The following is a 12,324-nucleotide window of genomic DNA, read 5'->3' as shown; positions in this document are numbered from 1 at the left end:
TGATAAACTCACATTTGAGGCTGAATGCTGAATGCTCTCTTCAGATTAAAGCAAGCTAACTCCTAACATCAAATGCTTAGCAATGCTATATGCGTGGACCCCACCCCCCATTACTGCCATGCCCCACCACACCACCTCCCTGAGGTGCAAGGTCACCCATGCACTTTAGACAGATTTACCCTTATGTATTGTTTAGCATGATCTGTGCTGCCGCATTGGGAATCATTTCACAATCTTACAGACATATTCAAGGAATATGCACACTGCCAGGGCTTGTAGCTCCTGGAAAGGGCTGTTTGCCCAGGTTCTAGCTGAAGGTTGCATGCACATGCACCACAGCAATCAACACAATTATTCTGTCTGTGAATTCATGCAGAATGGCATCATTTGAACGGTGGCGTGAATGGAACCGTAATAATCACTCTAATACGAAATGACATTTTGGGTGTAGCTAAGCCTAGTGCCCTGGGCCGCCTGTACTTGAGTCAAAGGTTCAGTAAAAACTGACAACAAGCTTTGGACGATCTGCACATATTTTGTTTCTCAGGTGCATATTCATTATTTCTGTGCTGTTTACAGCAGAATTTAGCCAAGTACATGCTGTGCAGTCACTCTTTGCCACTCCCAATACTGGACAGGGGTCGTGTTCCCTATTACTATGAATGAACAGGGCAATAGTAATGGAGTCAGTCATGGGACACTCTCCAACATCCAGCTGAGGTTTGTGATTTAAATCTGCAACAGTCCACCTCAGGGAAATGTACGACCAAAATGTCAAATATAGGCCCCACAGTTTCACAATGTTTTCCTCAGAAACAAGTAGGAGTACAGGCCGTGGCTGGCGTTTTGGAAAATCCACCTTTCTAGGAAAATCTGAATCTTTTTAAGACAGTCCCTCTGTGAATGTGTATCTCTCTGACTTGATAAATTAAACAAGTTTTTTAAAATATGTTTATTTCCAGCGTCCTCTTTCTTGGGAGGTTATTTTCACATTCACATGCTGCTTGTCCTAGTAGTAGAGCTTCACTGTACAACTTCATGTGTTAGAATTCGAATTTAGCGATTAATCGTCATCGCTGACACACCACAGCACACAACAACGAAATGTGTTCTTTGCATTTAACCCATACGTGACAATGTAACATAGCAGGGGGCAGCTAATTCAGCGCCCGGGGAGCAGTCCTTGGGGGCGGTACCTTGCTCAGGGTACCTCAGTGGCGCCTTGCTGTTCGGAGATTCGAACCTGCCATCTTTCGCTTACAAGTGTGCTTCCCTAACCATAACAAGTCTGTCGATCACTACCCACATTGCTATCAATTTATTAAATGTCAACACCGTTTATTGATTTCTGTTTTCCGTTAGTGGTGGCTGCTACCCGTTAATTACATAGGCTTAAACAAAATGCAATAAATATTTAGCTGTAATTTCTGTAGTTCTAGTTTGGGAAAAATTTAACTTCCATTAGTTTAATTAATACACATTTCTATTACAAGTTGCCGAAATTACTATTTGCTTGTATGTTATCATAAATACAAGACATTTCAGGGCTCCTGTATCTGACAGTATACAGGACAATACGTGGGAACAATGACTTAGGAATTTTTCAGTGCAGAATCACAGTGTTTATTTATGACATTATTAAATTCTCATAAGACCAAAAACCCTTGGAATTATACCCAGTTCCTCTGCGGTTATTACATTCTGGAGTAAATGTCAAATAATAGCAATCACCTAAGTATTTTCCTATCTCGCCCTGGGGCGGATAGGGCGGTGATCTCAGCGACTGCATTGTTTAGGCGTTAGTCGCGTTGTTTCATTGGCTGAGAGTTCTGCATTCTCGGAATCTCATTGGTTACTGCCTTTCAATGTCCCGCCCCGGCAGCGCGAGGGACACTGAAGAGGGCAGTGACAAAACAGCTGGAAGAAGTGAAATAAACAAGGCGGTGACTGATCGGCAAATATATACGGGCGCCGACAGACAACATTGACAGATCAAATGTAAAAAGAAAGAAAGAAGCATAAGGAAAAAAAACGTGAAAGTGAAGGGGACTTGTCTGCTGAATTTAGCAACTGTGTCGCTCTTGGTGAAGTATATAAACGGAAGGAATCCTACAGTGAGTACAGGAAGACCAGCAACATGAGTTTGATGTATAAACTGCGGTATACATATATGGCGACTGTTTCCTTTATCTAGAGAAGTAGATTAGAGTGAGTTTTTAAAAACCGGCCCACGGGAATCCAGGCTAATAGCTTTTCGTTTTCACGGGTGTCTTTGTGTCTGGTGTGATTTGACGAAGTTCTGCGCCAGCCCCGGTTTTGCCCGTACTGAGGTGACGCCGCGCAGGTGCCCGTCGGTGCCTCCAGCGTCGGCTTTCAGCATGTTTCCTCTCGACTCTCCCTGGAATATTTCGTTCGCCGGCTGCGGCTTCCTGGGCATCTATCATGTCGGCGTTGCGAGCTGTCTGCAAGAGCAGGCACCCTTTCTAGTAGAGAATGCCCGGCACATTTACGGAGCGTCGGCGGGGGCCCTCACCGCGTCCGCCCTGGTCACCGGGACATGTTTGGGTATGTATGAGGCCCCTTTGTGCTACCCAGCCTACCTTGCGTTGATGTGTAATCCTGGAACGAATAATCTGCGTATTTTTAAAGCTAATAATAATCGAGGTATGATGAGCATGACTTATGATCATTGATGCAGACCGTTCCTCTGTCATTGCTCTCCCTAACTGGCATCCCGGAACAGCTGGATACATTTCAAAGTGCTCAGCGCGTCCTGAGCAGTGTTTCCACCTCACTGGAATCGTCCTTTAAAACCAAAATAATTAACCTAATTACCTTCGATGGTCTTGCCAGCCATGCCTGTTCGTTTTACTTTTACTTTCTTTTGTTTAATGTTATTTTGAAGAATGCAAACCTGTCTGTTTTTGAGCATAGTCAATTTCTTGTAGAATGCTGGATGCCCAAAACCGTTTTTTTTTTATTTTTGCTTGTGTGTCTCTCTGATTTATTCATTTTATTGATGGAGGGCTTATAACTAATCCCGGACAATGCTGTCTCTTCAGGAGAAGCTGGGGCGAACATCATTGATGTCGCCAAAGAAGCCCGAAAGCGATTTTTGGGGCCCATGCACCCCTCCTTCAACCTGGTGAAGATCATGCGGAAGTTGCTGTACAGATCACTGCCCCCAGATTGCCACTCTCGTGCCACTGGAAGGTTGGGCATCTCCTTGACCCGCGTGTCAGATGGAGAGAATGTTTTGGTGTCCCAGTTCAACAGCAAGGAGGAGTTGGTCCAGGTGAGAACATCACCATTTCCTGCCTGAGAAGTGCGTAGGGCATCGCTTCTCAAACTTTCTGATCAAAAGTTTGCATCAGGTGTTGTTCAAAGTCAGAGATCCAGATCAGTTCGGAATAACAAACCAGCATTTCATGAAATTTAAAGAATTAACAATAACTCAATATAGACATCGATATATAATGTATATATGACATCTCTGTCATATATACATCTGTCAACATGATGAGTTGTGTGTGTGTGTGCGAAGTTTGGTGGTTCTACATTGTATTTTTGTATATCAAACCACATTAAGCCTTTTTGTATGTTAATGCACCTTTGAATCAATATGGTTATCGGCTGAATCCGGATTAACTTTGATCTGCATTCAGAACACAGACTTTGAGAAGCCCTGACATGGGGGGTCCACACTCAGCACAAGCAGGGCTCAGCTGGCCTCTGTGCAAACATGAACAATGGAGATGAATTGCAAGTTGCATTAAGATCCCTACAAGAGCGTAATACTTGTGTAACATCACAGACGGTTACTGAGGCATAATTCTGATATTCAGCATTTCATACAACCTGCCTCATTCGTAAAGATGAAGACATTAGCCGGTTGTGAATCAGGTGATTTGCAAGTAATTTATACTCATCTGGAAGTCAACTTTGTTGACAGTTTATTGAAATTATAACATAATGATGTGTTTTTAAAACACATTTCCTAGTTTTTGGCTACAATGAATGATTGTTGTTGTCTGCATAAGTTACTGAAGTTGCTATGAAAGTTACTGTGTCAGACCAAGAGAAGTGCTGCATAGACTTGGCATAATTTCTGTACTATGACATAATCACTGGGAAAGTTCAGAGCTTTTTGGGCTTTGTACAGATGTAACGGGACTCTGATACAATGTTCTTAAGACACACAGTTGTCTTTTAACATGGATGGTCTGGCTTAAACCTGCTTACTGACACTCATAAATCAACACCGACACTGATACAGCAAAAATCACATGTAGTGTTACACTGTCACTGGTATTGACTGGGATACACTTTGGCACTCTGAAGCACTCAGACACTCACTGTCAACGGTACATTTTTATTAACAAATACCGAATCCCACACATGCGTTTCTCAGTGGGGTCTGTGCTCTGCTCATAACGTGTTTGATCACGTTGTCCAGCATTATACAATTTTCTGACCTACACACTTCCCCTTAATCCGTGTATGCAGGGACATCTTCACCGTTGATATTGCTAACAGCCACATCCTACACAACTGGATAAAGTTGGATAAATTGAACATTGTATCTGTTATATCATTGACTATCACTGTTTATGATCAGAGGTGCATCATTTTATTTTGGTGGCTGTACCATATTGATATCCATGACCAAAAGCTCTAAACAACAACAATTATAATAAAACTCTTAGTGCTTATATTGTGCTTACTGTACCTGCCTAATCACCCATTACATTGTTCTTTGCATTGCGTGCTGTGACCTTGAAGTTCATCCCTATCGCTGCTAGTAATATCTCAGTAGTTAATGGCTTGTCCTCTTGTGTCATGTGGCATTTGCCTCTGGCTAGCGTTTGATATTCACACTGCCCTCTCTGCCTAGGCGTGTGTCTGCAGTGCCTACATCCCTGTGTACTGTGGCCTCATCCCTCCTACGCTACAGGGAGTGGTAAGTATCTCATCTGCATATACTTGGCAGCTGTACTGCTGCACGGTGTCGTGACTATCAGTATTTAATTTTTTGCAAGTGAAATGTGTTTTTTAAGAGACTATTTGATTTGACTAGTTGACGGGGGTGGGGGGGTGGTCAGTTCAGAATCTCTGGTTGAAAATTAATCTCAGAGCTGGGGGATTCGAAAAGTCTTGGGCAAACAAAGCATGAAAACGGTTAATTGTAAGCTGTGCCTGCATACCCTAATGATTCTATGGCAACACGCTCAGTTTATAGAGCTAATGTTTGTTGCTGGTGGCTCAGTCACTACTACTGTACCCTCAGGCCCCAAGCATTATGGGTTTGATTTTCACCTCTGGTTGTACTTCTGGGGAGTTTGTGTATCCTCTTTATGCTTGCGTGAATAGCCTCCGGGTTGATGTACTGATGAGTACTGGTTACTGGAAGGATGAACTATAATGTTACATGTCTGTAGTTTTCGCAGTACAGCCTAGAGAACTGTTTCTCAACTGGGACCAGTTCAGTGGATCGAGAAATTTTTATGCCACCCAACCCGGTCAGCAAATTTCGTGAGACTAGTCCAAAATTTTAAGAATTTGGGTTGTGATTTAGTGACCAAGGGGAAATGTGGGTCCTGGGGCTAAATCAGATGAGAACCACTGCGCTAGAGCTCACTGCATGACAGTAGTTATTGCAGCGCTCCCTGGAGTTTGTCGTGCTGATTTTCCAGGCCATGTTTTGAAGTACAGATAGGCTCTCAGTATCAATATGTGCATTATCGATGTTCGTCTGAATGTCACTGTGCCGTGACCAGCAGCTGGCCATCCAAACACATGCCAATTATTCTGCTCTCTGAATTTTTAACATCTTTCCTCATCATTCTTATCATTCTGTGCCCCTCCCGTTTTCCCTCCCACCTCCCCTGCTCTGTTTACCTCTCCCCGCCCTTTATTTTCCACCTCCTTACTTTTCTTCCTTGCCGTACAGTTTGATCACTTTTGGACTTGGCGAGCCTAGTATACGCTCCCTCTCCCTCTCTCTTTCTCTTGGCTTTCTGAGCCCAGCTGTGTGACCTTTCATCTGGTTCCCTGTTTCTCTGCATTGTTGCCATCTCCCCGTTCCCGGGAGGGTGCATTTTGTAGGATGTGTTCCCAGGGTTTGGGTACGCGTGGACACAGTGACCCACACAAACACGCACATGCCTGCACGCACACACTGACCAGAATCTGGTGCCATATGAACTTCCTTAAACCTTATAACCATACCCAGAGTGTTCAGGAAGGCATCATATGACTATAATAGAGACAATGTGATTTAGCTGTTTGGGAAATGTAGAGCGAAAACGCAGAGCCACAGTGATGAAATGGTGTCATTTCAGACTCTAATGACGTGCCTCTCGCTATATTTGAGATCTTTAGTTTATCACTTTTGTATTGTAAGTAATGACAGGAGCATTTTCATGTTTGTTTCCTGATTGTGGTGCCACCATAGATGTTTAGTTAAACGTGTGTGATGATGTACCTTATGTTATACAGTATATTTCCTTGTAATGATCTAGATATATCCAGATTCATGCCCTCACTTTCGGGACGAAAGCCAGACGTAAATCTATGGATACCTGTATAAGAAGCAAAATAAAATGGCACCTTGGTGGCAACTTCTGGAGCAAAAATCGGCAAAGAAAGCATCTGGGCAGGGTTCCCGTCCTCCGAGGGGGTGGTGACAGTGACGTAGGAACCATGACAGTGAACTTTGCCAAGCAGACTGTGAGGGGAGGGGCCTTGGCCCTAGAGTAACTGCAGGGAGTTACAGAGACATACTGTCCACAATAAAAATACACCAGTGTCCGAATGGGAGGCACGTGCTCGGTTGTCGTGCCTGTGTGTTTACGTGTGTGTTAGTGCAGACACCGCCGTCACAGGCGACCAGCTGGCCCTGCTGCCCAAGGTCATTCCGATGCCTCGCCGCCCTCTGACTGGCCAAAGATTATTCCCAGCTCTTCCAGGCTGTTTTCAGAGTTAATCCTGCTGTTCATGCGCACTGGTACTAACTGGTGTGCCAGTGCTTTATTAGACCTATTTCATATCAACATCCTTTATTCTTCCGAATAAATTTAGAAATCATGACATATCACCTTTTTTATACATGATCACAGTAGTAGTTTGGGAAAATGAGAGGCCCCCGTTGCCTGCTGGGAAAGCAGAAGCAGGCATAAGACTCCATAAGAGACTCTGTCGTTCCCTCGCCTCATTTTTGTTCTGCTGCACTGAGGGGGGAAGACCTGGATGGGGCAGGAGGCAGGGGGCTGTATGCAGTAGGACAAAGCACTTCTAGTCAAGTTAAGAAATGGTCAAAATGAGGGTTACTTGTCATTTGTACAGAGAAGGTTGGAAAGCGTCCACTGCCATCTCAGTGCTATAAGTAATGAGAAGAGATGTGGCAAAAGGGGCACTTCAGGAATAGGATGCGTGTGCAGTGAGAACAAAGTACAAATTACAGTACAGCAGTATAGCTGCAGATAAACAGCCAGTAAACCATAAGTATAGCTGTAACAGTAACATAGATAGTATCCAGTAATAGATATCAAGTAATTAAAGAAAAAGAGCAGCTTCAATAACAGGTAAAGTGCAGTGGTCCGTACGACGGAATTCTCGAATTTGATGTGTTTAAGATATAGAAGCCCTAAGGGTAGAGACTGTAGTGCCGGTTTGCATTTTGATTCAACAGTATCTCCTCTCAGATTCATGCCGAGAAGCCAATCTGTGTTCTGCTTTGCATCTCTCAGTGCTCATGCCCTGTAGGTGTACCTGTGGTTTTTTTTTTTTTTTTTTTTGTTTCATGCTCAGACAATTCGAAATGGCCTTCCTGTCTTCTGATTTGGCATCTCCATACCAGACCTCAATGCCACTAGTGATGTCTGAGTCCTTTTGCCGTTCTCTTGAGTTTTAGTGTTGCCAATGCTTGCTGTAGTATCACGTATCCGCGCATCAGATTAACCCTAACACCCCCCCGCCCCAACCCCCTGTGTCTCAGCGATATGTAGATGGAGGCATCTCGGACAACCTGCCACAGTATGAGCTGAAGAACACCATCACGGTGTCGCCCTTCTCCGGCGAGAGCGACATCTGTCCCCGTGACAGCTCCACCAACCTGCACGAGCTACGCTTCACCAACACCAGCATCCAGTTCACGCTAACCAACCTATACCGGGTGTCACGCGCACTCTTCCCGCCCGACCCGCTGGTACGTTACACGCGGGACTCCTGCAGGACGTTCTGAGGATGTGCGAGTTTGTGTGTGTCGCTGGTAACCCCTTCGTGCATGTGTCTGCTCTGCATTCGTAGGTGATGAAGGCCATGTGTAAACAGGGGTATCGTGATGCCCTGCACTTCATCAAGAAGAACGGTGAGAGTTCTCAGCCCCTAAAGGCCTTCTTACATGTGTTAGAGCTGGAGTTAAATTACATGTTCCTTTAGATGAGACAGCCTGCTCAGCCCTTGCATGCCTGGAAGTTAAGAAGCAAGGAAAAAATTCCAATAGCTTTTTCTTTTCTAGTGCTGTCACCTAGTGGCACACTTTTAATATTGCAAGGTTACCACTGTGTGTGACACACCAGGCCCATGAGTCACTGTAATTGAATTTGCAGTGGACGCCTGCAGGTTTTCAGCAAGCAGATCCACCCAATGGACAAATGCCACATTACATACTTCTGAAAGGAGGATTTTTTTTTTCTCCCCAGTGGGGTTGTTTTTCAGAATGCCTGAACTTAATCACTCTTTTCCTTCCTATTCAATAGTTATCAATAGTTGTCGTTCGGAGTCTGCAGAGTAGAAACAGCAGTTCCCAAGAGTGATCTTTGGTGGGAGAAAGAAAATAAATAAGTTGAGAAATAAGATTTATTGATAAGGATAGTTTGTATTAATATTATTATTAATGTGGTTAGATCTGTGCAGAGGATTGAGTCTAATTTCAGTCTATACTCCATCTTCTCATCTCACAAACACCAGGAGCTGAGCTCGCTTGTGAGAGTTAATAAAGGCTGTAGGTTTTATGAGATCATAACCACACTGCATGTGCCCAGCTTGATGTCTGTGTCCTGTGCACTGTGTGCAGTGCGTATCTGGGCTGAAGCTGTCCTGGTTCCTCTTTCTGGAGCACAGGCCTGCTGCAGTTCCGCGGACCCCATCGAGCCCTCCTCAACATAGACGATGGGGTGGAGGAGGAGGAGGAGGAAGAATATGAGGATGAGGAGGGTGATGAGGATGAGGAGGCCCAGCAGGGTGAGCAACATAAGAGGCAGCCAGCTGTGTTCAGCAACAGTGCCAGTGAAGAGGACCACATCTTTGAGCACCTTCCCCCAAGGTTACACCAAGGTGAGTCGAGGAAAACCGTAGGCACTGCATGGGGGGGTGGAGAAATCGGAGTACAGGACACCATATACCAGCTGCTTATCTCCTCAGCTAAATGTCTCCTTTAACTGAAAGTAACTTAAATATTTACATCCACACTCATTTAATGGTCATCAAAGCATATAAAAGTCAGTAAAACCATGTTTCCATTCGTAAAGAATCAGCACGAATATTAATGAAAGTAAGCAAAGACTCTTTGCTGCCCCCTATAGCTCTAGTGGAGGCTTGCAAGGAGAGGAGGAGCCGCTTGCAGTCTCTGAGCAACCTGCTGCCCATCAGGATGGCTTCGGCCATGTTGATTCCCTACACCCTGCCACTGGAGTCGGCCATGTCTATGACTGTCAGGTGGGTATGAGTTTCTCACTGTCCCCCCCCAGCCCACCCGGTTCCCACTGACCGGCCACCTGCTCCACAATCTGCCCATTCTGATGGAAGGACAGTGCTTTCATGTGCAATACAGCCTTGTGCGTGTGATATGATCGTCTGTGAGCTTATAGCTTTTCTCTCTCTGTCTCTCTCTCAGACTGCTGGAATGGTTGCCAGATGTGCAGGAGGATGTAGGCTGGATGAGGGACCAGACAGTGAAGCTGCTGCAGTGTGTCCTGCGTCAGGCAAAGAAAAGCATGTCCCAGCAGGTGTCTGCACGGTGAGAATAGGCGCCGCGGTCGAGGGACGCGCACAAGCCTGTGGCTGTCTGGCTGTACTGCATTATAACAGGCCAGCAGGCTGATCACCATGATTCGCAAAGTTACTTTTCTTCTCCCATAAGACCCCAAAGCTGGAAACGAGCAGCGATTCCAGCGGCAGCTTCCCCTGTCCTTTGTTAATCCCTCCTCTCTCTCTGTCTCTCTCTCCCCTCTCTTTCTCAGGCTCCCCTGTCCTGTGTTAATTCCTCCTCTCTTTCTCTCTCTCTCTCCCCTCTCTTTCTCAGGCTCCCTTGTCCTGTGTTAATTCCTCTCCTCCCCCTCTCTGTCTCTCTGTCAGGTTCTTCTGCTCCAGGTTAATCCCTCTCCCTGTTCTTTTATTTTATCCTCAGGCTTTCCTACCATATGGAGCTGCGCCGTTCTCAGTCCTTGCCTGCCTCTCCCAGCGGTGTGCTTCCACGCTGGATGAGTGGGGGCAGCTCCACAGTACTGGACCTTTTTCTGCGTTTGGACCAGTACCAACGTCAACTGCTGCCGGGCCGCTTCTGTGTCAACATGGATGTTCAGGCCTCCATGTACTCCCAGGCCTGGGGGGGGAGGGAGAGGGTGTCTCTGCCAGATCTGCCAGAGGAAGGGCTGATGATGCGTCCTATGGGCCCCACCCCTCCCACGCCACCCCCATCCCCGTCCCTGCAGCACAAAGAAAGCACCGTCCAGCCCTAGGGCGTACCATGGCCTGTGATATCAGACACCAGTCTGCGCCCATGTGACTAAACATGTCTTCAGAACAATCCTACCTTGCAGACGGCCTTGGCCTACACTGAAGGAATGACTTTTACCCATGCTGGGGCTTTTAAAATGTAGTCCTCATGGTGACCTTTGACCCTACTGCTCATTTGAGCTTTTTAAGCCATTCACACCCCCCCCACCCCAGACCGAGGAGATAGACTTAATATTTATTCTTCTGTTCTCCAACAAACAACCAAAAGAACGTAAACCACCTGTAGGTGTTGGCACAGACGGGCACCGTCATGTGCCCACAGAATGAGTGCAGAGAAGCCATGCCGAACGTTCCTGAGATTCAGCGGGGATTCCCCACTCAGAGGTGCCTGACAGCAGCCAAAGTTCCTGTACTTGGAGCAGAAACACAGCCCCACAGAAGGCAATGAGGGGATTTGGACACAGAGACTTGGCAGGGGTGGTGGCGGTGAAATCTGCATCTGTATCCACTGAGATCGCAGGCCACATGAACCCTATGTTGGGATTTAATGGTCTTCGAATGCAGTGCCTTAGTATTATGTACAAAGCACACTGTGTGTGTGTTTGTGTGTGTGTGTGTGTTACAGCATGATGAGTGTGACAGTATGAGGTTCATCCATCCTGTACATGAGGATCACAGAATGGATGATCAGCGTGCCATGAGGGGCTGTGTACACAGGCAACACAAGCAGTGTGTCTCCCCTGTCATCCTCGGAACTCCTTGACAATGATAAGTACAGTACTGACTTACTGTACTACGTCTCAGTACTTAATTACAACAGTTTGGCTGTTTTATGAACTTTGCATCTGTCAGTGAGACCAAATGCATTTTACTGTTTTTTTTTATGGGTGGTGCAAAAACCTCCAGCCGCTGCTTGTTCTGTTGCGCAAAATCAGAAATGAAGTCGATTTGGTTGCCAATTTCAATGTGAATTAACGGCACAGTTGCTTTTCGCTTTTAAGCTTAAAGTCAGTGTAAGAGAAAGGAGGCCCTCTTGTGGCCCTTTTTAATTTTCATTGACTTTTTTTTAAAAGCCATTTTTTTGTATGGACATGGAGCTCCTAGAAGACTGATGTTTCGTTTCTTACGTATGAAAAAAATGTTTTTAATTACAATGACTCTTGTCCAGTCGGATTAGTGCTTGTGGGTTTGGGCTCCTTCTGATAAATCCCTCAGGTGCTCTTTTGGAACAGTGTGACAGAGCCAGGCTTACAGTAACGCAGCTGAGGAGAACTTGGGGGGAAAAGCCGTTTAGCTTGTTGATGATGCCCTGAGCAAAGCCTCAGTTTGCACTGCATTCATTTTAACTGAATATTAAGTTAAAAACTTAATTGTGTTATGCTCTGTGTTTCTCACGCCATTATTCAGAAACCGACTTCTGTTATATTTCTGTAAATAAAAGATGGGTTTCTAATGATATTAATATTCATCTCTGATTACGTGTGGTTATTTTGGTCTTGGTCATGCGTTATCTGTCCAATGAGTCCTTCGTGATTTTGCGTGGGATGTGATTTGTGGGTCACAGAGGAGCATCGCTCGTTCACTATA

General features: G+C 45.5%; 1 protein-coding gene across 1 annotated transcript; it reads left to right on the top strand.

Annotated features, from left to right (window-relative positions):
- Positions 1–1,895: 1,895 nt before the first annotated feature.
- pnpla2 (patatin-like phospholipase domain containing 2) lies at positions 1,896–12,199 on the top strand. The gene is made up of 9 exons (XM_049031382.1): positions 1,896–2,565; positions 3,063–3,295; positions 4,895–4,960; positions 7,997–8,206; positions 8,308–8,368; positions 9,124–9,336; positions 9,585–9,717; positions 9,896–10,018; positions 10,409–12,199. The coding sequence occupies exons 1-9, from the start codon at positions 2,379–2,381 to the stop codon at positions 10,737–10,739; spliced, it is 1,557 nt and encodes a 518-aa protein (XP_048887339.1). The 5' UTR covers positions 1,896–2,378; the 3' UTR covers positions 10,740–12,199.
- Positions 12,200–12,324: the final 125 nt, after the last annotated feature.

Source organism: Brienomyrus brachyistius, chromosome 11 (genome assembly GCF_023856365.1).
Source record: "Brienomyrus brachyistius isolate T26 chromosome 11, BBRACH_0.4, whole genome shotgun sequence".
Taxonomy (NCBI): Eukaryota; Metazoa; Chordata; class Actinopteri; order Osteoglossiformes; family Mormyridae; genus Brienomyrus; species Brienomyrus brachyistius.
The sequence above is the reverse complement of the archived record's forward strand: the minus strand, read 5'-3'. Positions and strand labels throughout refer to the sequence as shown.

Coding starts and splice junctions, on each gene's coding strand:
- pnpla2 (XM_049031382.1), top strand. CDS start 2,379: ATGTTTCCTCTCGACTCTCCCTGGAATATTTCGTTCGCCGGCTGCGGC. Junction 4,961..7,996: donor CTCCTACGCTACAGGGAGTG/GTAAGTATCTCA, acceptor CCTGTGTCTCAG/CGATATGTAGATGGAGGCAT. Junction 8,207..8,307: donor TCTTCCCGCCCGACCCGCTG/GTACGTTACACG, acceptor CTGCATTCGTAG/GTGATGAAGGCCATGTGTAA.